Raw genomic sequence first — 22,462 nt, 5'->3', positions numbered from 1 at the left:
ATGTTTACTTGGAAGAAGCTATGGCTCAGTTTTGAAGGTTGTACAGATTTACCAGAATTATATTGAGACCTAAAGGGTTTAACTCGCATACAGATAACATAAATTTGATTTGTATTCTCACATTTAACAGGCTGTGGTGTGATATACTAGAAGTGTTTTAAAATGTTGCAGGATTTGAAGCAGAGAAATTATTTCCGCTTCTGGAGAATCCATAACAAGAGGACATAGTTTTAACATTAGAACTAGGCCATTTAAGAGTGAAATCAGAAAGCATGTTTCACTACAAAAGCTAATGAAAATCTGCAACATTTTCCTTTCCTACTAGTTCCATTCCCCAAAAAGCTGGGTCAGTTGTAGTTTTCAAAGCTGTGATGAACAGATTTTTTTTAAGTAAAGATTTCAAACTGACATAATGAATAAATGGGTAAATCATAGAATCACAGCACAGAAGGAGGCTATTTGGCCCTTTGGCTTTTGTCCTCTTGATGGATGACAATCCTTCAGCTGTCTTTGACAATTTTTTTTAGAGAAACTTCCTTAAATCTCATGAATAAAAACCTGCTTTAAATATTTTTTTCCCAACTAGGCTGTTAATCACTACCTCAGACTCGCACCACTGAACAGTGTTCCTTTATTGTTAAAAATCTATTAAAATAGATTTAAATTAGATTAGATTAAATAGATTAAAATATCCCTATTAAAATACTACCAATCATTATGCTTTGCTCAGTTAGTAACGTTATTTTGTAAGGGAAATTGCTGAACATCTCATTGTCGTTAAATTCGTGGAACTTAGGCTTCGCAAATTGCGCAGAAGTTTAAGAAACAGTTTTTTTTGTACAATTCTTTTGAACTATTTCCTCTGGCCATAACTAACAGTGTTTTGCATGAACAAGAAAAAAAAATTGAAAGAGCTTTAGAGAAACCTCAAATGCTGGAAATGGAGATAGTATTACATATGCTGTAGCATGTTGCATCAGGCCTGATAAAATCAGCTGTGGGTGGCTCTAAAAGTCCTGTGAATCCTCTTTTTGAGCTGGGTTATAAGTATATAGGAGCAGCTGGATGTTTGAAGCTTTGGACCAAGATCAAAATGAACCTTTTTCTCTGATACTGCTTGGTGTCTGATGGGAAAATAAGGTACTTGATGAGCTGACTCATCTTCTTGATTTTGTATTTTGGTCATGTGAAAGCTTCCTTGTCTGGGATTTAATGCCATTGAACTGAATTTGTATTGTAGGGTAAGGAATTTGGACAAGAGTATAAATTTACCCTCTCATGATTACACTGATATGAAGTGTAAATATATTGGAGATGATTTATATTGTACAGGTAATTCAAAATAGAAATCTGAATCTGTAGAATTAAATTTTGTTCACCTCTGCCATCAACCACCCACCCCACCCTAAAAACAAGTATGTAAAATGAATCCACTATCACTGGATAAAATTATCACTGGGACTGTAGTTTGACATTTTCCTTGCCACTTGTAACATTGTATACTCATGTATTGTTGGATAATAAGCATTTTCCAGAGATGTTGCCCTCTTGCAATAATCACTTTCCAATCTTTTTCCCTAGTTTTCCTTCCACTTTTTAATATTTACGTTGTCCCCCTCTCACTCTGCGTCAGGAGAGCAGATATTTTAATGATACAGCAAGTGTTCTTGAATATACTGTTAGGAAAGGTGGTGGAAAGATTCCTGTGTAATATTCAAAAAGGGAGTTGGATACACTTAGGAGCTATTGCAAACAAATGCATGAGAGTGTGATTGGTTTAGAGATTATACAGGCAAAATAGGCCAAGCTGTCCTCCCTTTGGTTTTAAATGATTCCATTGAGGTGGGGAGTGGTAGAAACATTGATACACTGGAAGGATCGGGGTGGATCTGGGATGTTCAGGGTCTGTGGGTCAGAGAATGGTCTGGGAGGATCGCACCCAGGGTCACAATATAATGTCTTGAAGAACGTGATCAGGGAGGCGATCACATAAGTGGCCTGGGTTGATCAAATGGTTGTGAGGACCAGAAATAATAGAAAATCTTGGGGTATCAAGTCCTTGGGAGTGGGTGCTCGTAATTTCATAAATAAGGGAGTCCAATCTTATAAAGTCATGTTGTCCTGGAAATATCTAACAATGGCTGTTCTGAGGACAGCTTAGTCTATGTTGCCCCGTGTACCAAATAATGTCACTATGTGCAGAATGATCTCATGTCGTGTACAACAGACTCATATGGGGTCAGTGGTTTTAAGAAAAGTGACATATCACAAAATTCTCCATGGAGTTTCCCGAGTGATGTGACATTATCTGGAAATGGCCATTATTGTGTTGCCTATTTTTAAAAATTAATCTTTTTCAGCTGCATTATAGTTAAAACAAAAAATGTGATTTGAAATTCTAAGCAAATATCTCTAGTGGCACTTTGGAGGTAACTCTTGTGTCCTTACAGTCTAAGCTGACTTGCATTTGATGAGTTAAGTCATTTTGCAACCCTCTTTGTACATGTGTAAACAACTGTTCTCCTTCTGCATGGAACCTTCTCTAACTAATTGACTTTTATTAAAAACTCTCATAGTGAGCATATGACTCTACCTCATAGTATAGGAATCACTGGCTGCTGATTTATCAAGATTACTTATGGGAGAATTAAGTAGAATAATTATTAATGCAATGTAATTTAGGCTGCTTAGATCTTTTTTATTTTCATTTGTTAAGAATAAGAAGGAACAAAGCCATATTGACCAGAATGTATTTGAATTGTTTGCTATTTCTTACAGGTACTATAAGTTGGTCCTGGTGCCTTTAGTGTATGAAAGGCAGAAATCAAAATAAATTTAATATTTCTCTACCTACCTCCATCAATGTTTTCTTTGATCTTTGCTGAAAAATTTGCCTTTGTATATAGCAGATAAAGAAGATGTAATATTTAATACTTGTGCCGATGTAGGTTATTTCAATATTTATTTATTCATGGGTTGTGTATGCCCCTGACATGGCGAACATTTAATTTCCATCTGTAATTGCTCATGATGATGGTGTTGAGCAACTCTCTGTGAGCTGCTAGTGTCTGATGAAGGTATTGTTCACTAATGTAGTCTATGGAATGAAGCAGGCTAAAGATAGGATATTCGAGGGCATTGACCCATTAACAATGAGAGAAAAGTGAAACTTTTTTTGCAAGTCTGGCTAATAGTCAACTTCCACTTGGTGGTGTTTCCCATGCTCTCCTGGCCTAGTTGGTGGAGGTGATGGGTTTTTGAGGTCCTGGCTAGGATGTTTTTATAGAGTTTATCATCTGTATTTTGCAGATGGTAAACCTATAAAAGCAATGTTCCAGTGGTACTGGAAGTAAATATTTAATATGGTAAATGGTTTGTCAGTCAGAAAGCCTAAAACAACAGCCAATGTTGTTCCTTTGTTTAAGAAGGACAATAGGGATAATCCAAGAAATTATAAACTGGTGAGTTTTGCATGAGTGCAGGGAAATTATTGGAGAATATTCTTAGGGCCAGGATTCACTTGCATTTGGAAAAGCATGGACTTATTAACAATAGTCAGCATGGCTTCTGTGGAGTGTATTAACTATAAGGAGAGATTGGACAAACTTGGGTTGTTTTCTCTGGAGCGTCAGAGGCTGAGGGGCAACCTGATAAAAGTATATAAAATGATGAGTGGCATAGCTAGGGTAGATAGTTAGAGTCTTTTTCCTAGGGTAGAAATGTCAAACACGAGAGGGCGAAGGTTTAAGTTGAAAGGGGGAAAATTTAAAGGAGAGGTACAAGGTAAATTTTTCTATTACACTGATTAGTGGTAGGTGCCTAGAACGCGCTGTGAGGGGATGTGCTGGAAGCAGATATAACAGCAACGTGTAGGGGCATTTAGTCAGACACACGAACAAGCAGGGAAAGGAGGGATTTGGACCGTGTTCAAGCAGACAGGATTAGTTAGATTGGCGTCATGGTCAGTGCAGACATGATGGGCCGAAGGGCCTTTTCCTCTGCTCTACTGTTCCTACGTTTTAAGGGATAGGATGGCCCATGGATTTTATTGAGCATATTGAGTGCTGTTGGAGCTGTGCTTGTATGAATAACTGAAAAGTGTTCCATCACACTCGTGACTTAACTCTTGTAGATTGTGGATTGCATGTGAACCATTTACCACAGGATACACAAGCTCTCGTGTGCTTTTGCAACTACATTATTTGCAAAGCTAATTCAGTTATGTTTCTGGTCAAACACACAGCATCTGTAGTCCCTTGTGTCTCTATATTTCTGGTCAATTGTCAGTAAAGATTTTGATGGTAGAAATCCCATAAAATGTCAAGGAAACATCATAGGCTCTCTCTTGATGGAGATGCTCACCATTTAACATTTCAGTGTTGGAAGATTTCAGCCCAAGTCTTAGTACAGGTCTTCCTGCATATAGGCATAAACTGTTTCACTTGCTGTGAATTTCAAATGAAATGGAACACTGCAATCAGTGAACAGCCTTCATCTGAGTTGTGATGGATGAATGATTATAGATTGAAAATAGATGGACTTAGGATATAGTTCTGAGGAAGTATTGCATTGATGCACTGGGGTTGTGAAGACTGGCCTTTTCTCACCGCAACCATCTTCCTTTGTGCCGTGTATGACTCAGATAGATGGAATTTTCCATGAATCCTTATTGACTTCTTGGTTGCTCTCAATCAAATGCTATCTTGATCTCAAGAGACTTCATTTATTCCAGGTTGGAAACAAATCTGCAATGTGGTCTGTTGCTGAGTGGTCCTGGTGAAATCTATCTGAAACTGTTTGCTGGGAATTGCATTAGAGCACACTGGAGTGACATTCTGTGAATTTACTTTGGAAGCGTCTTAGCTTCATTTAATAGCTTGCCAGGGCTGTGGTACCACAGATAACAAACCATGTGGTATGAGTTCAAGACCGTTGATGCAGATGCACTTGAAAGGATCTCCTTGTTCCGTAGGATATTCGGATTATTCAGGCAGTAGTCTGTATATTTGTCAATTAATTAGCAAGTGTTATGCATCTGCATATGTCATCTAATTAAGAGGTATGGAAGACATCATGAACCAGTGAAAATGATGCCCTAATTTTTTTGTATGAATAATTGATAATTCCACTGTAGTCTAAGAACTCCACAGCCTATTTCTATGAAGTTTTGTCCATTGTTTTATGTAGCAAAGCCTAAACAAAAAGTATTTATACCTAAAAGCAGACCAATTATTAAATTGCTATTGTTGAAAAAAGGTTTCCATAAATTCTAAAGAACTTATGGCACTTTCCTTGAAAGCCAGATTTCTTTAAAAATCCTTCTTTGAATATTTTTTGAATTTAGCACAAGTTGATCAATACAGTCATATTTATTTGGCTTAATTTATGAAATATCAGCTGAACGTTGCATTGAGTTGCTATTAATAAGTCTGGTTAAACAAACATTCATGACTTTATCTGAGGTGATATGCTGCAATTGGAGATTTGGTACCATTTGAAAACTTGGTACATTTGTGAACCATAAATAGCAAAAAAATTGGTGGTTAAGTAAACTGAGAATAAATATTAGATGGTTGTCAGGGAGGGGATTAAAAGACTGTAATCTAATCAAGGAGTAGAGATAACATTACAAACTGCGAGTCTAGAGCTCAAGCAGTTTGCCAGCTGAACTGCAAGATTGAGTTACCCCTTAATACTCTGACAACTTGTAATTATATTATATATAGAGCTACTTTTGAAACATTGGACAACAGCCGTCTTTGATATTATGTTTTTGCATCAGGTGATTTAGTCCATCACAGGATATCTGGTTATTTCTGTATATGTAATTCACACTCCATATTATATTAATCAATGGCATAACTGAATTTATACTTGTGAATTAATTGATTATGTTATACAGTTCTCACACTATAATTTCACTTGGGAAATTAAAGGCCTATTAACACGCTCACAAGTTTTCTGCCTAGTATGCAGCTGAACCACTTAGATCAGGATGTTTAGTTATAGTACCCAGTCTGTGCTGACTTAGCTAATATCTGGTGAAAGTTGGTATAGAGTTGCATTTAGCTTCAGGATGGGAGTTAGAGAAAGAAAAATTCACCGGGATTTTCATTTGTGATTGCAGTTTGTGGTTTTTCCTTGCATATATAAATAAGTAGATTTTTAACTCATTAGTAAATACACGATCAGGCTTGGTTGTGATGCCTCCATGGTTAAATAATGTTAATTGCATGTAAGAAGCTATCAGTAGGTCAGGCTGGAACTGCAGAGAGAAAAACATAGTTAAGATTCCGATTGAGGGAAAATGTAGTTAAAGAACTGGAAATGATTGGTGCACTGTCATCATGTAGCACTGACATCAAAACTGAAAGAAACGTTGACCATTCTTTTACTCCCACAGATGCTGCTGAACCTGCTGGTTTCCTCCAGCAGATTGTTTGTTGCTCCAAATTCCAGCATCTGCAGTCTCTTGTGTCTCCCTGGAAATGATTTAAAACTGTTAGATCTCTAATTAAGAAACAATTAAGAATTCTAATTAAGAACAAGGAAAAAATGAAGAAAGAAGGATGGGGAAGATCTATGAAAGGGTGGAAGACATGAATGACTAAATAACAGAAGGGATTATGATAAAGGACAAAGCAGTTGTAATGGGACCAGAAACTAAAATTATACCCCTAGGAGATTTCAGTAGTTTCAGCAGAGCCATCAGCTGACCTAAAGTTGTTGATCTCATTGTTAAGACCAACACTCTGTATCCCTAATTTAAAAGCAAATTGTTGTTCCTTAAGTTTGTATTGAACTTAATTGGAACAGCGTAAGGACAGTGGTTTGAGTGGGGTGGATAATGAAAGCATCTTTAAAGTTGTTGAAGATTTGACTCTAAGGACAGAATGCTGTTGCTTGGACCAGGTTAACCCTGAAGTAAATTGAAAGGATATGAATTCAAGATAAAACCTGAATGTGAATGAAATATTGCTTGAGGACAAGGTGAGCCTTGTTAATAATATTGGAGGAAGGGTGAAGTCCACAAGTTCCTCCAGAACTGATGTTGGATTCTCGGTCATTTCTATTTGATGTCAATTGTTTGGGTTCAGAACGCAAAACAAATTCTCAAATCTCTGGGCAGGAATTGAGAAGAATAAACATCTGTAAGGGTAGAAATGCACTAAATAAAATGATTAAGACAGTTGTCCAGTTACTGTGAATATAATAAGGGTGTGTGTAAAATTGTGCATTGCAGTAAATCAATGAGTGGTGTTGATACCATTTAATGCATGCTGTCTTTATGCAGCAGTAAGGAGGCTGCTGTCTCATCATTAAAGAATTGATCTATGAGGAAAAGTGGTGTAACATCAGCTCTTGAAAATGTAAATATTGTAGAAATGGCAGAACTGAATAGTTTTAAGTTAAATAATGACTCCTAGGATAAAGAAGCACACATTCAAACTGATGTAAGGTTAATTTATGACCATGGTGTGGAAATGCTTTCACTCATGGTGATCAGTTTTGGAACTTGGGTAGCAGAGTTAAAAATCTTGGATTCATTTAATTGTTAGTTGCATGCTACCTTCTAATTCTTTGCCCTTTCACAACTGCCTATTTGTCAAGTATTTGTCTGGCATTTGGTATTGAATGAACAGAAATTTCTTCTGATTAAATGTTAGACTCAAGCAATGGTCTTCATTGTCATCACATATTCTATTCTTTAGCTGCTGACACCATTCCTCTCTGTGGCCCTTCAAGAAAAAGAAGGCAGAGAAATCAAGCAACTATGGACCTATTAGTCTGATATTTGTTGTTGGATAATTAGCAGGCATTAAGTACAAAATAAATGAACACATGTATTTATAATTCTAGGATAACTGAAGTGAGTCAAAGTGCCAGAAGTAAAATGATGTAGATGCTGGAAATGTGAAATAAAATTAAGAATTTACAATAATCAGCAGGTCAGACAATTTTGAGGAGAAGCAGTATTTCAGATTTAATGACTTTTCAATTCAGATTTAGAGTATCAAAAATCTGAGTGCAAATTTTGAGTCTTTCACACGAATGCAGACTTGAGGGAATGCCACTTTTTGAGATGTGATTTGAAACAGATGTTCAATCCACTCTGTTGGATGAACATGAAAGACCCCATGGCACTATTTTGAAAAAGAGAAGCGGCTTATCCCTGCTGATCAGGCCAATATTTATTCCTCAATTAACATTTCTGAAAAAGATTATCTGGTGGTATTACCGCTGTTAATGGGAACTTGCCAAGAGCTAAATAGCTGCTGCATTTCCTAAATTATAGCAGTCAGCATAAGTACTTCATTGACTAAAAACTATTTTGGGGGTATTTTAAGAGCTCTGTAAAAGGCACTATATGAATGCAAATCATTTCTCTTATTGTAAGATGGCTCGTGATGTCCTGAGGTGACTGGAGAATGAGAGTTGTGTGGAGGCATGGTAGGAAAAGATTCTGAGGGTGCCAGTGGGTAAGGTTCAATGAGCTGTGAAGTGAGGTGCAGTAGATTTTGGTGGGATAGTGGTTTGCTGGGTATTGGTATTGGTTGATTATTGTCAGTGAAAAGCTTTTTTTACATGCCATCTAGTCAGATAATGCCATACATAATTACATCAAGGTAGTAAAAAGAAAAACAATGCAGAATATGGTGTTGCAGCTACAGAGAAAGTACAGTGCCAATAAACAAATAAAGTGCAAGAGCCACGGTGAGGTAGATCGGGAGTTTAAGAGTTCATCTTTAGTATATGAGAGGTCTGATCAAGAGTCTGATAGCAGCTGAATAGAAGCAGCCCTTTCAAGCTTTTGTATCTCCTGCCCTGTAGGAGAGGGGAGAAGAGAGAATGACTGGGGTGGGAGGGGTCCTTGATTATGTTGGCTGCTTTCCTAAGACAGTGGGAAATGAAGACGGAGTTAATAGAGGGGAGGCTGGTTTGCATGATGGACTGGACTGTGTTCACATCTCTCTGATTTCTTGACTTTGCGTTATTGGGCTTGGTGATATTGACAGCATGAGGATTGGCTTGTCCTGGGCCCTGTTTAACCATTAGAACATAGAACAGTACAGCACAGGAACAGGCCCTTCGCCCCACCATGTCTGCGCCAACCATGATGCCAGTCTAACCTAATTCCATCTGCCTGCACCTGGTCCATATCCTCTATTCTCTGCCTGTTCATGTGTCTGTCTAAATGCCTCTTAAATATTGCTATCATAACTACTTCTTTCTTTCTTTTTTTTTCAATCTTTTTATTAGTTTCTAAATTAATATAGATTAATATATAACATCGATGATTGTACATGTAATACAAAGAGGTCAAGAGAACAATCATGGCATAGATAATCATAAAGAATAATAAAATATAAAAAAAAATCTTTAGATCTCACAATCTCTTAGTAGATCAATATAATATAAAAGAAAGGAAAGAAAAAGATGTATTGTGTATATAAAAGAAAAGAAAAAATCCCCAAATCAATAAAAAAAATTGTAAATAATATAACAAACCAATCTAAAAAGAAAATTTCAAAAAAAAGACGAAAAAAAAGAAAAAAAAACTGGACTGAAATTTCTCAATAGAAACAGAGCAATATTATGTTGTCAACTCTGTTCCTCTAAATTGAAAAGTTATTGAAAAGGAATCTATATCATATGAAAGTATTGAATAAATGGACGCCAAATATCTTTAAATTTAAGCGAAGGATCAACAGTACCACTCCTAATTTTTTCCCAAGTTTAAACATGATATAGTTTGAGAAAACCATTGAAAAGTAGTAGGGGGTATTGGATCCTTCCATTTAAGCAAAATGGATCGTTTGGCCATTAATGTGACAAAGGCAATCATATGGTAAGCGGAAGCAGATAAATGGCCAGACTCTATCCTTGGTAATCCAAAAATTGCAGTGATAGGGTGAGGTTGTAAATCAATATTCAATACAGTTGAGATAATGTTGAAAATGCCTTTCCAATGTTTTTCCAAAAGAGGACAGGACAAAACATATGTGTCAGAGAAGCCACATTCGATTTACATCTGTCACATATAGGATCTATATGGTGATAAAAACAGGCTAGCTTATCTTTTGACATATGGGTCCTGTGAACTACCTTAAACTGTATAACTACTTCTATCTCCTCCCCCGCAGCACATTTCAGGCACCCATCACTCTCTATGTAAAAAAAAATTATCTCGCAAATCTCCTTTAAACTTTTCCCCCCTCGCCTTAAAGATACGTATGTCCTCTGGTATTTGACATTTCCACTCTGGGAAAAAGACTCTGACTATCTACCCTGTCTATGCCTTTCATACTTTTGAACACTTCTACAGAGTCACCCCTCAGCCTCCAATGCTCCAGAGAAAATAATCCAAGAAGTCTTACATGGACTCTAAGCACTTGAAATGGAGCTAGTTGGCTTGAGCAGTCTGTTTCTCTACCCCAACTACCCCAGATGATTCACTGTATGCCACTCTTCCAGTTCCACCCATCATCAGCCCTGCCGTTGATGATTTCCAAGTTGTTGCTCTTGGACTCCCACTATCCCATAATTAGCATTTATGGTGAAATTCCATGCTTCCACCACCGTAGCACATGCTAAATGCACCTTCTGGGAAATCAAGCACCAGGAGCAATGGATGAAGAATTATCAACTGGGTTGCATAGTTTCTTGATTGTATTTGCCAGGAATAGAAAATACCTCACCTTTGTGCACTACAGTGTCAGGAATGTCTAGGTATGGCTTTTGGGTTTTTAAAAGAAAATGCTATTGAACATGTTAATAGGAGGCTAAAGAGATTCAAAGAATTTAACTATATTTACTACAGAAGTAAACTGCAAATAATTATTGAGAAATTGTTTTTGTCTATCTGTTTCTATGTTCACCATTTAAAGACTTAGATCACAGGTGTTGTCTAATTGTAAGCTAATCATAACAGAAATGCCCATTTGTAAAATATTTAACTGGTAAAAGTGCACAGGTCATTTGATATGTTGTTTTATATTATAAGATGGCAGTGTAATTCAGGGATCAGAAGCTTTCTTGAGCTCAACCACAGCATCATTTTTCATATTTTCATTTTCCATGTATATAGATTCAGAATTAGTGTTCAATATTAACTGGTTCAATGAGGATGATTCTTAGTTCATGCATAGAAGTTAGGTGGTATCATTTGTTTTGGTTATTTATTTTCCAATTTGTTTAAAAATCTTTGTATCCTCAGAGGATGAGGTGATGTTAAATGATGCTGATGATCAGATTGCCTGCTGGAAAATGTTGCAAACTGCACATGCATAGAATATAAAGATGTAGTTGAAATTTATTTTTCAAATGCTGAATTAGATATAGCTAATTAAAGACCTGACTTTTGAAACCATCTGATTAATTCAGTGTTATGCTTGTGTTAAGTATAAACATCAGTGTGGATTTGGGCTCATTTATGTGTTGTTGTGCCATTTATTCAATGTATTGCCAGTAAATTGAATCATTTTTGTGTTGAAATCTTTGATTTTTAAAATATTGCAATTAACTTACTTTGGACAGCAGACAATCCTGTTATTCTGAATTTAATAAAACAATTTATTCCAGAATATTTTAAATAACTTTACTGGATCATTAACAAAATATAATAAACTACCAACAATTGGATTTGGTTCTGTAATTATAAGTGTTTACCTCTGGATTTCTATTTGAAATGTTTACTTACAAATTATCTGTGCCAATAAAAATATAGCATTACATCTTGATGCATGCGGTAAGCCTTGTGCATCAAAATTCCATGCATATACCAGGATTTTAATGTTATGGAAATTAAAGGAAGAATTACAAATGGTGTACAGGGTAGTTATTATCAGTGGTTCTTGAAAATACCAAGGACTTGTGAAAAAGCATGTTGTAAATCTACGTTATTTCTCTTACTAGCTTCATTAAATCAAGAATCCTACTATGCTCAAATTATTATTTTAAAGTGGAGGAATTGTTTTTTTTGCAGTGCCGATACACGTCTCTTGGAAGAGGCAACACTTCCAATCTCCAGATCACTCAGTAAGTATGTTCATACTTAAAATCATATCAAATCATTTGACTTTGAAAACTAAATGTAACCTTGAAGTCAACCAATTTTTGTAATATATTAATTTAACAGTTCTTCCTTTTTGATTCTTCGAGATTTAATTATCAAAAAGCAATCAAAATTAATTTACAGTTTGAGTTAAATGATTTCAGCTGGAGCAAAGTAGATTTGTTAAATTTTTCACCAGAGATGGGTGGGTCGTGGAAACTGGAGCACTCCCATAGTTCCATTAACTTGTTATCCAGATTTGTAGTAATTTCTCCTATGGATAAACACCTACATATTTTGTTCAGTTTTGAACAGGAAATATCATAATTTGGGCAAAGTACTGGAAAGTTTTTTGTTTGAAGTGTAAGGAGCATCTAATTTTAATTTGCTACATTACTTTTGAGAAGATATATATATTTAGAGTAAATATACTAATTTTGGAATAAACTTAAATCTGTTTTTGAAAAAGGTTTTTCATTATTGCTTGTAAAACATTTCTGATTAATACTTGTTTCATATATTCTTGATATTAAATGTCTCTAAGGTTTTGTGTATTTCTTTCAGTTGAGAACAATCCTCGTACAGGGAACTTTCAGGCTCTTGTTAAGATCTTCCTTAGTAGAACCAATGAATTAAAGATCTCAGCGGAATGTCAAGAGTAAGTCAGCAATCTATTTTTGATGTATAAATCGTCAGCACTGTTACTGCTATCAACGTCTCTGAAGTTAACTTTATTTCATTCTGTTGAAGTGTATATATATTATTCTTTGCTAGTTAGGGTAAATTTTACTTCTGTTTTATTATTGATCCCGAACCTTCTCCCAGGTTCCTATATCACGTGGCGGCAAATCAATCAGCTTCCCTACTTTCCCCTACTCTCAGCAACTGGTTGACAGGTTTATATCTAATTCACTACATAGGAGCTCCTAAAATATATTGAACAACTGAACTATTCACTCCTGTGCACAATACATACTATGAGAAATGTTTCTTAGCTTATCTAGCCCCGCCTCTGCAGCCTCTGTTCAGTGTTCTACACTTGATTATGTCTCCATAAGGAAGCAATTCTTTCCTTATTTTGGAAGTTAGGAAGCACTTATAGGATGCCCAGAATGTTCCATTGCATTTTGCAGTAAATCTGTCATGTTTTGTATTGTCATATGATTATTTGCATCCAGTAGACTAGACAGTTCCCCTCTCTTCTGTTAGAATTCATTTGGTAGAGCTTCATATTGTCATTGGTTGTGTTACTGAGAGGAAGTGAAATCAAGTCATTCACATTGTTGAAAAATACCAGGTTATGTAGTTACTCAAATCTGTTCTGCCTTTCAGGGGCTGACCTGAGACCTAATGCCATATAAATTTGTCTCATATCCCTTAGAACCTTTGGTTAAAAAAAAATCAATAAATGTCAAACTTAGCGTTAACTCTTCCTCTTAATACGGTGGGCATTTTGATCAAATCACCCTTAAACCTTCTAAATTGTAGGGAGTCATCTCTCCACCTCATTTAATCTTAAGGAGTCCAGATGTGATTCTGTGAATCTCTGCTGCTCATTTTACAAAGTGAATAAATTCTTTCCAAAGTGTGCTGGCCAGAACTGCACTCATTACTTCATGTTCGCTCTGGCTAGTATTTTATAAGGAATCTGCCATTCAGGACTGAGATGAAAAGAAATGTTCCCAGAGGGTGGTGAATTTTTTGAATTCACAATCATAAAGAGCTGTGGAGGCTCAGCTGCTGAGTAGATTGAAGATGGAGATCAAAAGGTTTATTTTAGATATTAGGTGAACCTTGGGATTTGGGGGTAGTGCACAAAAAGAGTGAAGGGTAAAAGATCAACAGTGATCTTTTTGAGCTGGCATGAGAGGCTGAATGGCCTACACCTACTTATGTTTCTTATGTTCATGACTTATGTTCACATTTTATCTAAACTACACAGCATTCCATTGGTCATCATTATTTTCTGTAAATGTCCATGGCAGTTTAAAGATCAATGGACTTGCATTGTTGTAGCTTTTCACTGTTTAGAAGCCAAATTGCTTTGGTCTTTTAAGGTCCAAGTTCGATGGTCCTCATGTTTGCCTACATTTTATTTTCTAATTTGCTTATTTCTTCAATATCTTTTTGAAATTTAATCTTCCCTTACATTGCTTCCAGTCCTATCTGTCTTACTGTTATTAATAAAATTATATAACATCAATATTGTTGAGGTACCAAAACAGATCATTGTAGGTCCCCATCAGTTAGAATCTGCCTCCTCATTATCTCAACAGTTTTTCTCCTGTCATTCTGCCAGTTTCTTCCTTGGGTGAATAATGTGGCTTCAATTCCATGAGCTTTAACTTTGGTTAACAATTATACTATATAGATCTTTATCAAATGCCTTCATTAAGTCCAAATAAATAATGTTCGTAGGCAGTCATTGTTCCTAGGCATAGATAAGGTGGATGGTCACAGTCTTTGTCCCAGGGTAGGAGAGTCTAAGACTCGAGGGCATGGGTTGAAGTTTAAAAAGGCAAGATTTAAAGAGGACCTGAGAGGCAAGTTTTTCCACACAGAAGGGGTGGGTGGGTATATGGAATGAACTCCCGAGGAAGTAGTAGAGGTGGGTACAATTACAATGTTTAAGAGGACAGTTTCATGGATAGGAAAGTTTAGAGAGATAAGATCTTTATTAGTCACATGTACATCAAAACACACAATGAAATGCATCTTTTGTGTAGCGTGTTCTGGGGGCAGCCCGCAAGTGTCGCCACGCTTCCAGTGCCAACATAGCATGCCCACAGCTCCTAACCCGTACGTGCATGGAATGTGGGAGGAAACTGGAGCACTTGGAGGAAACCCACGCAGACACGGGGAGAATGTATAAACTCTTTACAGACAGCAGCCGGAATTGAACCCGAGTTGCTGGTGCTGTAATAGCATTACGCTAACCGCTACACTACCATGCCTGCAGGCAAATAAGACTAACTCAGGCAGGCACCTTGATCGGCATGGATGAGTTGGGCTAAAGGCTTGTTCCCATACTGTATGACTCCATGACAATCCCCTGTTCACTAATTTAGTCACCATTCAATAAATTTAGTAGGGTTTGTAAGTCACTTTACAAATCCACCCTGGCTGACTCTAATCAACTGAAAATAGTCACACTGTTCTCAGTTATAGACTCTGGTAATTTCTCAATAATAATTATTCGGTTCATTGGTCTGGTTTAGCTCTCTCAACTTTAAGGAGTGGAGTGATATGTACAATTTGCCAATCAAAAGGACTGGAACTTGAATTGAGAAAGCTTTGGAAGATTATGATTGGGGAATCTGCAGTGTTCTTTCAACTTCTAAAACCTTGGGATAGAAACCATCTTGCCCTGAAGATTTGTCTTTTCATGTGCCATTATTTTCTTCAGAACCCATAATTTGCTTATGATTATTTCTCTGAGTCCTTCCCCAACTCAGCATTAGTGTACTCAGAAGTTCAGTATGCTATCCTATTCTTCTATTGTAAATACAGATGCTAAATCATTATTTAGCATGCCTCCTATTTCCTGTTCTTTGCAACAATATCCATTTAAGTGGCCCATATAGCTCTTGACACCCTCTTATCCCTATTATAATTGCAAAATTTTTGATTGGTAATCAATTTGTTATTGTCGTATGTACAAGACACGGTGAAAAGTTTTTGTTTGCATGCCATCCAAACATATCATTGCATACATAAGTACAGCACAGATCACTGTGGTAGTACAAAAGGGAAAAAAAAAACAATGCAGAATATAGTGTTACAGTTAAAGAGAAAGTGCAGTGCAGGTAGACAAATAAAGTGCAAGGGCCATGATGAGGTAGAATGAGAGATCAAGAGTTCACCTTTATTGTATAAGAGGTCCACTCAAGAGTCTTACAACAATGGGATATTGTTCTTGGGCCTGGTGGTATGTGATCTCAAGATTTTGCATCTTCTGCCCAATGGGAGGGGGGAGAAGAGAGAATGACCAGGGTGGGAGGGGGTCCTTGATTACGTTGGCTGCTTTCCCAAGGCAGTGAGATGTGTAGACAGAGTCAATGGAGGGGAGGCTGTTTTTCGTAATTGACTGGGCTGCATTCACAAATGTCTCAAATTCCTTTTCATGTTTTTTGCTGTTTTATATAGCAACCCATTGGTGTACCAATTTTGTTAAACAAATAACTTATGAATACCTTATTTCTGGTTTGTAATTATGATTTTCATAATTTTGAGTAATCAGAAATGTAAACAGTTTACGAAATAATATTCTGTAACTTCCAATGTGGCTTATGCTATCTGGTTATAACGTGCAAATTCATCATTCTTCTTGTATTTATGTTTCTTTCATCAGCCAGCTGTTTATTTGGCAGGCCCATAATGCCTTGTTCATCATTCGCTGTTTACTGAAAATCTTCGTTAGCCAGATGCCTGAGGAGGAGCTACTGCTTAACTTTACATACCAAGAGAGGGCACCATTGACTTATGGTGAGTAAAACAGAAAGGAAAATCGATTAACTGAAGATTTATATTTTTCTTGCACATTTATCTTGTCATATTTGTGAGAGTAACTTGAGTCTTTAAATTTCAGTTACTGTTTACCTTGCATTATTTATGTCTTTTAAAAATAAGTCTTTCTACTTTTTTCTCTTATAACCCTGCATTTATTGACAAAATAATTGTGGTTCAGTTTTATTAGCATCATCTTTTCATGGTACCTTAGCCTATATGGTGTAATTTAGCAGCTTATTCAGTCAGTGGAGACAGGAAAGTTGAGCCTAACCTTGTCCTCATCTTTCCAATGTGCATTGTGATCCCTCTATCCCTGATGCACCGAAACCAGATTTTAGCCTTTTGGTTAAAGTGAGGGTTATGTGTTTAAAAGTGCCGACTAAAACATTTGGAGAAGATGCTACTCTAGCACAGAGGTGAGAGTGCTATCAACTGAGCCATGGCTAACACCATAAAACATCCTGTGATAGAAAGAACAATATGTAATATATCCACATTTCTGTAAATTGCATAACAGTACTTAAATGAATCAGCCACAAACTGGGGGTTTGGAATTACATAGGAGTAATTTATTTTCCAGGATTCTAGTGTGATTGCTTTTGTGATTTGCATGAACGCACATTTTACTTGGTTTTATTGCATACTTAAAGTTTCAAAGATGTTTTTATGGTCCATTTAGCGAATTGCTTGGTTTTTATTGTTCTGAAAAACCACATCAGCTACCCAAAGAAAGCCAATAAAAGTAAATTGTTTTATTCGTACACAGTAATAAAAATACCATGGTAGGAAGGCTGCAGACAAGTGGAGTTGACAATTCCAATGGCAACAAGACACTGATATTAAGACGTTGGGATCCCTATTCTTAGGTCCAAGGCTCTGGGGCCCTCAGTTTGGGAGGCTGTGCCCTAAATAGCAAAATTTCTTAACCAGTGAAAAACCAGTACCTAGAAGAGTTGTGAAAGGACTAATGTGTACTGAGAAATGTGAAACTGAGCTGCCCGCTGAATTGTGTCCATGAACTGAGGACAGATATGTGGGTTCTGGGTGAAAGTGAGAGGGGATTGTCAACTGAGATTTCAAATATTTCATATCATAAAATCACTAGGTAAAGATAATTTTATAGCCATTCCTACCTTTATATATTTTAATCTTTTATTAAAGGGGCTGAACCAGAAGATCTCCTGGAGGGATTGATATGCAACCTAGTACATCTCATTATTGAATTGCCATTACTGTAAGTTTTGTTGCTAATGTGGTATTTAGCTCGAATTATGTTTTGTTTTACATGTATTTAGTAATATTCATAAATTCTAGTAACATTGATTTTATCTCTTTTTCTCCATTGATGGTTGTGGTGGATGCATTTGGTTTGCACATGAAATTTTTGCTCCTCGGGTCAGAGTTCAAATTTAACCCAGAATGATGTCACCACTGCTGCAGCTGATAACATCCTTGTCTCAGTTGGAATGCTCTGCTTCCCCTTACTCACTTATGTACAAATGTCCAAGCAGACACTCCAATATGGTGTCTGAGTCACTACTGTATTCTGTGAGTGGCATTAAACCTAGGTCCTATCTGTCTACCCACGTGTGATTCCCAGTGTTCGGAATAATATCTGTTCCTAAATCAGCGTCACCAAAAGAGATATAAAACAAAAATAGAAAATACTGGAAATACTCAGCAGATCAGGCCGGATATGTGGGAAGAGAAGCACAGTCAAAGTTTTGGGTTGGAGTCCCTTTGTCAGAACAAATTATCTAATTCGACAATCTGAAAGAGATTATCTGATCTTCGTCTAGTTGGTGTTTGTGGGTGTCTACACAAATTGGCTGTTGCATTTCCTGCATTGCAACAGTAACTACATTCGTCTGGAAGCTGTGAAAGAAGCTAAGTTAACAAATATATATATATTTTTGGTAACCTTAATCTCGTTCTTAAATGGCTCAAACTCATGTCAAAATGCCACTAATCTGCCAATATATTGGCAATATCACTTGGGATGATTTGTGTGAGAAGCGGAAAGTGCCTCATTAATTTTGTAGACAGAGTTCTTAGGTTTAGAAATGGAGAGCATAAACATTCAGTGGTATTTTGTTTGGAAGTGATGCTAACTAGAGATCTCGCATTTCTCTTCAGGAAGAAAGATCAATGCATGAGTTGCCTCCAGCTGATGACTTTTATTTATTTATTGACAAGCTACCAAGTGATACAGCCGAGGAAACAACTCTTCCTCATGATATGGAATATACCTCTATCTGAGTGTGCAGGGGAGTGAGGAGAACAAAGCCTGAGCAGATTTAACTTGACCTGCACTTATGAATTTAGGAATTTTCTTTCAGGTACCAACAAGGAACAGTTACAGGTTAATTATAAAATAAATATGGCACAGAAGTCTCAGATTCTACTTCAGAAATGAGTTTTATAAACATCAAGATGCTGGGCATCTTGTGCTGGTCTAAAGTCTTCCCTTGTTGACAGTATTATTTTAGTATTTGGAGAGATTCCTGTCAAATTTGTTCCAAAATTGTGTATTTTGCTTTTCCTCCTCATTTAATTCTCTTTTACCTATTGGCTTACTTGTAGACATGCATTGCCCACAGTACAATAGACCAGATTGTTCTCTGCTCAGAGATGCCTCCTGACATTACTGCCTGCTCACACTCTCCAGGATTGGATCTGGCCCTCTGTATCCTTGAGTTGGGCAGAGAGGTCACTGTGGCATCTGGCCGTCATGCAGCATTGTGCTGAGCCCTGTCTCTGAAATTCACCTTTGACAGAAGGCAAAGTCAGGAACAGGACTCTATCTTCTTTCAGAACTATTAGTGGATTTTAAGAGTATTTAAAAAGCTCTAACACTCAGAAATATTTAAAGATGTATATTAAAACAAACACTTAGCAATAATGAAAAACTGCTTACTTTCCTGTTTGTCGCAACCTGCAAGTCGTGGATCCCTTTCAAAATCAGTGCTGAAAAATGTTGAAATGAATGAGGTCTCCAATGCCAGTCTGACTCAACATGGCTAGCATGTGATTTCTGCGCACACATTTGACTCCACGTCTGTCACTCGGAAAATCTCAATTGTGTGCGCAGAAATCACAGAGAAGTATAAAAATGATAGGGTTATGGAGGTAAGGGACTTCAACTTCCCCAATATTAATTGAAATTTCCTAATTATGAAAGGATTGGAGGAGGTGGAATTTTTAAAGTGATTCAGGAGAGCTTTTTTGACTTGTAGAAAACCTTAATAGAGAAGGAGCAATACTGGACTTAATCTTTAGGAATGTAGCTAGGCAATTGGGTGGAGTGTCAGTAGGAGAGTATTTTGGTGATAGTGACGACAACTATCAGAGTTATGGAAAAGGTCAAGGATGGACTGCAAATTAAGGTTCTGAATTGAGGGAGGGGGGGTGGGGGCAGGCCAATTTCAACATCATAAAACAGGATCTGGCTAATGTAGATTAGGAGCTGCTACTTGCAGATAAGTCTACAAATGGGAGTCACTCAAAATTGTATTAGTGATAGTTGAGATCCAATGTGTTCCTGAACAATATACTTAAGGGATATTGAAGAAAAATGGTAATAGAGAACTGAAAATGGAGGAAGCTTGACAGGAGTATAGAAAGAGTAGGAGATACATAATAAAAAAATGATGTCAAAGAGGGGGTACAAAATATCACTGGAGGACAAGATTAAGGAATATTCAAAAAAAGTTTGTAAGTATATTAAGGGCAAGCGGGAAACAGGAAAGAGTAAGTTCATTTGCGACCAAAGGGACAATCTGTGTGTGGAACCAGAGGATGTAGGTGAGGTCTTAAATGAATATTTCTCGTCTGTATTCAGTAAGGAGAAGAACATTGTAGTTGGAGAATTCAGGGAGGGGGACAGTGAAATTCTAGACATTAACATTAAAATAGAGGAGGTGTTAGATTCTTAGCAGGCTTAAAGGTGAATAAATCCCCTGGGCCTAATCAGATGTATCTCAGGCTGTTACGTGGGATAAAAGAAGAAAATGCTGGGGCTGTAGCAGAGATATTTTCATCTTTGGCAACGGTTGAGGTCCCAGATGGCTGGAGGATAGCAAATATGATACCTTTTATTCAAGAAGGGCAGCAGGGATAAGCCAGGTAATGAGTGACTTATGAGTCTAACACAAATGGTAGTCACAGGATACAGAGCAGGTTGGCAAATTGGATCCAAAATTGGCTTGATAACTAGGAGACAAAGGTTGAATTGGGGAGTTTTTGTGATCGGAAGCCCATGCTTAATGATGTACCATCGGTGCTGGGACCCTTACTTTTTGTTATATTCAATAATGATTTGGATGAGATTGTAGAATGTATGATTAGTAAGTTTGTAGATGACATGAACATCAGTGGTGGTTTGATAGTCAAGGAAGTAGTCTTCAGCTACAGGGATGGTATTGATGAATTCCTAAGAAGGGCAGAGCAATGGCATCTGGAATTTAATCTTGATAAATGTGAGGTGATGCAGTCTGGGAGGACGAATGAGGGTAGAATTTTCACAATGAAAGTTAGGCCCCACAGAATATTGATGACCAGAGTAACCTTGATGTTGAAGGTGAAGGATTCTGCTTGCACAGGCAGAAAAGGTGTTTATGAAGACATACAGGATACTTGCTTTCATTTGTTGTGGCATAGAATATAAGAGCAGGGAGATTATGATATGACTTTTCAAAGCATTGGTTAGACCACAGTTTGAGTATTGTGTACAGTTCAGGTCACCTCACTGTTCAAGGGAAGTGCTTGCATTTGACAAAATGCAAAGGAGATTCATCAGGGTATTCTCTGCGATGGAGTGTTTCATTTATGAAAAGAGGTGCAGTAGGCTAGGTTTTTTTCCTTGAAGTGGAGGAGGGTGGTGGAGGGGGTGGAAGAGGAGACCATTGAGGTATATGGATTATGAGGGAATAGATAGGGTAGATAATAGGAAACCTCTCCCCGTAGCAGGTTTCTAAAACCAGACGGCGTAGGTTTAAGGTAAGTGCAGGAGGCTTAGTGGGGATCTGAGATACAGTATTTCACCTAGAGGTTAACTGGAATCTGGAACACAGTGGATGATGGGATGGTGGAAGCAGAAGCAGATATTCTCCCAATATTTAAGAAGTATCTGGACCAGCTCTGGAATTGCCAAATCATGGAAGGCTATATGACAAGTGCTAGAAGATGTAATTGGTATAGATGGATAATGAATGTTTGGCATGGACTTGGTGGTCTTAAGGATCAATTTCTCTCCTGTACAACACTATGACTCTAAATCTAAGACTTGCTGAAGTTTCAGAGGTGAAAACCAGCTAGATTCAGTCCAAAAATGAAAATACTTTTTGAGTGGTACATGAATATCCCTGCCACTCAGTCTGAGAATGTCTTTACTCTCCCACTGTTGATCCTTTCTTTAGAAGTTCAGACTGTGAGCACTAGTAGGTTATTTGGCTATGGACTGTACTGGAATACTTCTCAGTGCTATTCTCACCTGACTTCACAGATTAGTGTTTGGCCTGAGGGAATGTTGAGGCCATTTGTATTAGCCTAGTGACACCTTGTAACATTGATTCACTTTTAACAGGTTTGATCCCACTCAGTACTATGTGGCTCAATTCTGCACTGGTACAACTCACCCCTCAAAGAAACCATTTTAATATAAATGGTCATGCACCAATTTAATGGTTTGTCAATGTTTTCTTCTTCCCATTCTTAAAGTACTGTATCCTTTCAAAATAAATAAATTCTATTAGTTGACTCATTTTGAGCATTGTGGCCACAATCACTATAGTAACCGAGCCTGAAATGTACTAGAAACGGAGGAAAGGCTTTTCTCTCTTTAAACAGGCATCATTTCCTATTTCTTATCAATTATTATTTGATGTTTAGCACTTGGAG

At 37.1% G+C, this 22,462-nt stretch overlaps 1 protein-coding gene across 4 annotated transcripts in view; it reads left to right on the top strand.

The window, feature by feature from the left end:
* dym (dymeclin) overlaps positions 1 to 22,462 on the top strand; it is a 275,633-nt gene that overhangs the window by 32,724 nt on the left and 220,447 nt on the right. For all 4 annotated transcript variants that reach the window (XM_052039238.1, XM_052039219.1, XM_052039228.1 and 1 more), the window contains exons 3-6: positions 11,987 to 12,039; positions 12,620 to 12,713; positions 16,407 to 16,540; positions 17,726 to 17,798. In XM_052039238.1, coding sequence (XP_051895198.1) covers positions 11,987 to 12,039; positions 12,620 to 12,713; positions 16,407 to 16,540; positions 17,726 to 17,798 — 354 coding nt within the window. The remainder of the gene's footprint in view (positions 1 to 11,986; positions 12,040 to 12,619; positions 12,714 to 16,406; positions 16,541 to 17,725; positions 17,799 to 22,462) is intronic.

Source organism: Pristis pectinata, chromosome 2 (assembly GCF_009764475.1).
Source record: "Pristis pectinata isolate sPriPec2 chromosome 2, sPriPec2.1.pri, whole genome shotgun sequence".
Taxonomy (NCBI): domain Eukaryota; kingdom Metazoa; phylum Chordata; class Chondrichthyes; order Rhinopristiformes; family Pristidae; genus Pristis; species Pristis pectinata.
The sequence above is the reverse complement of the archived record's forward strand: the minus strand, read 5'-3'. Positions and strand labels throughout refer to the sequence as shown.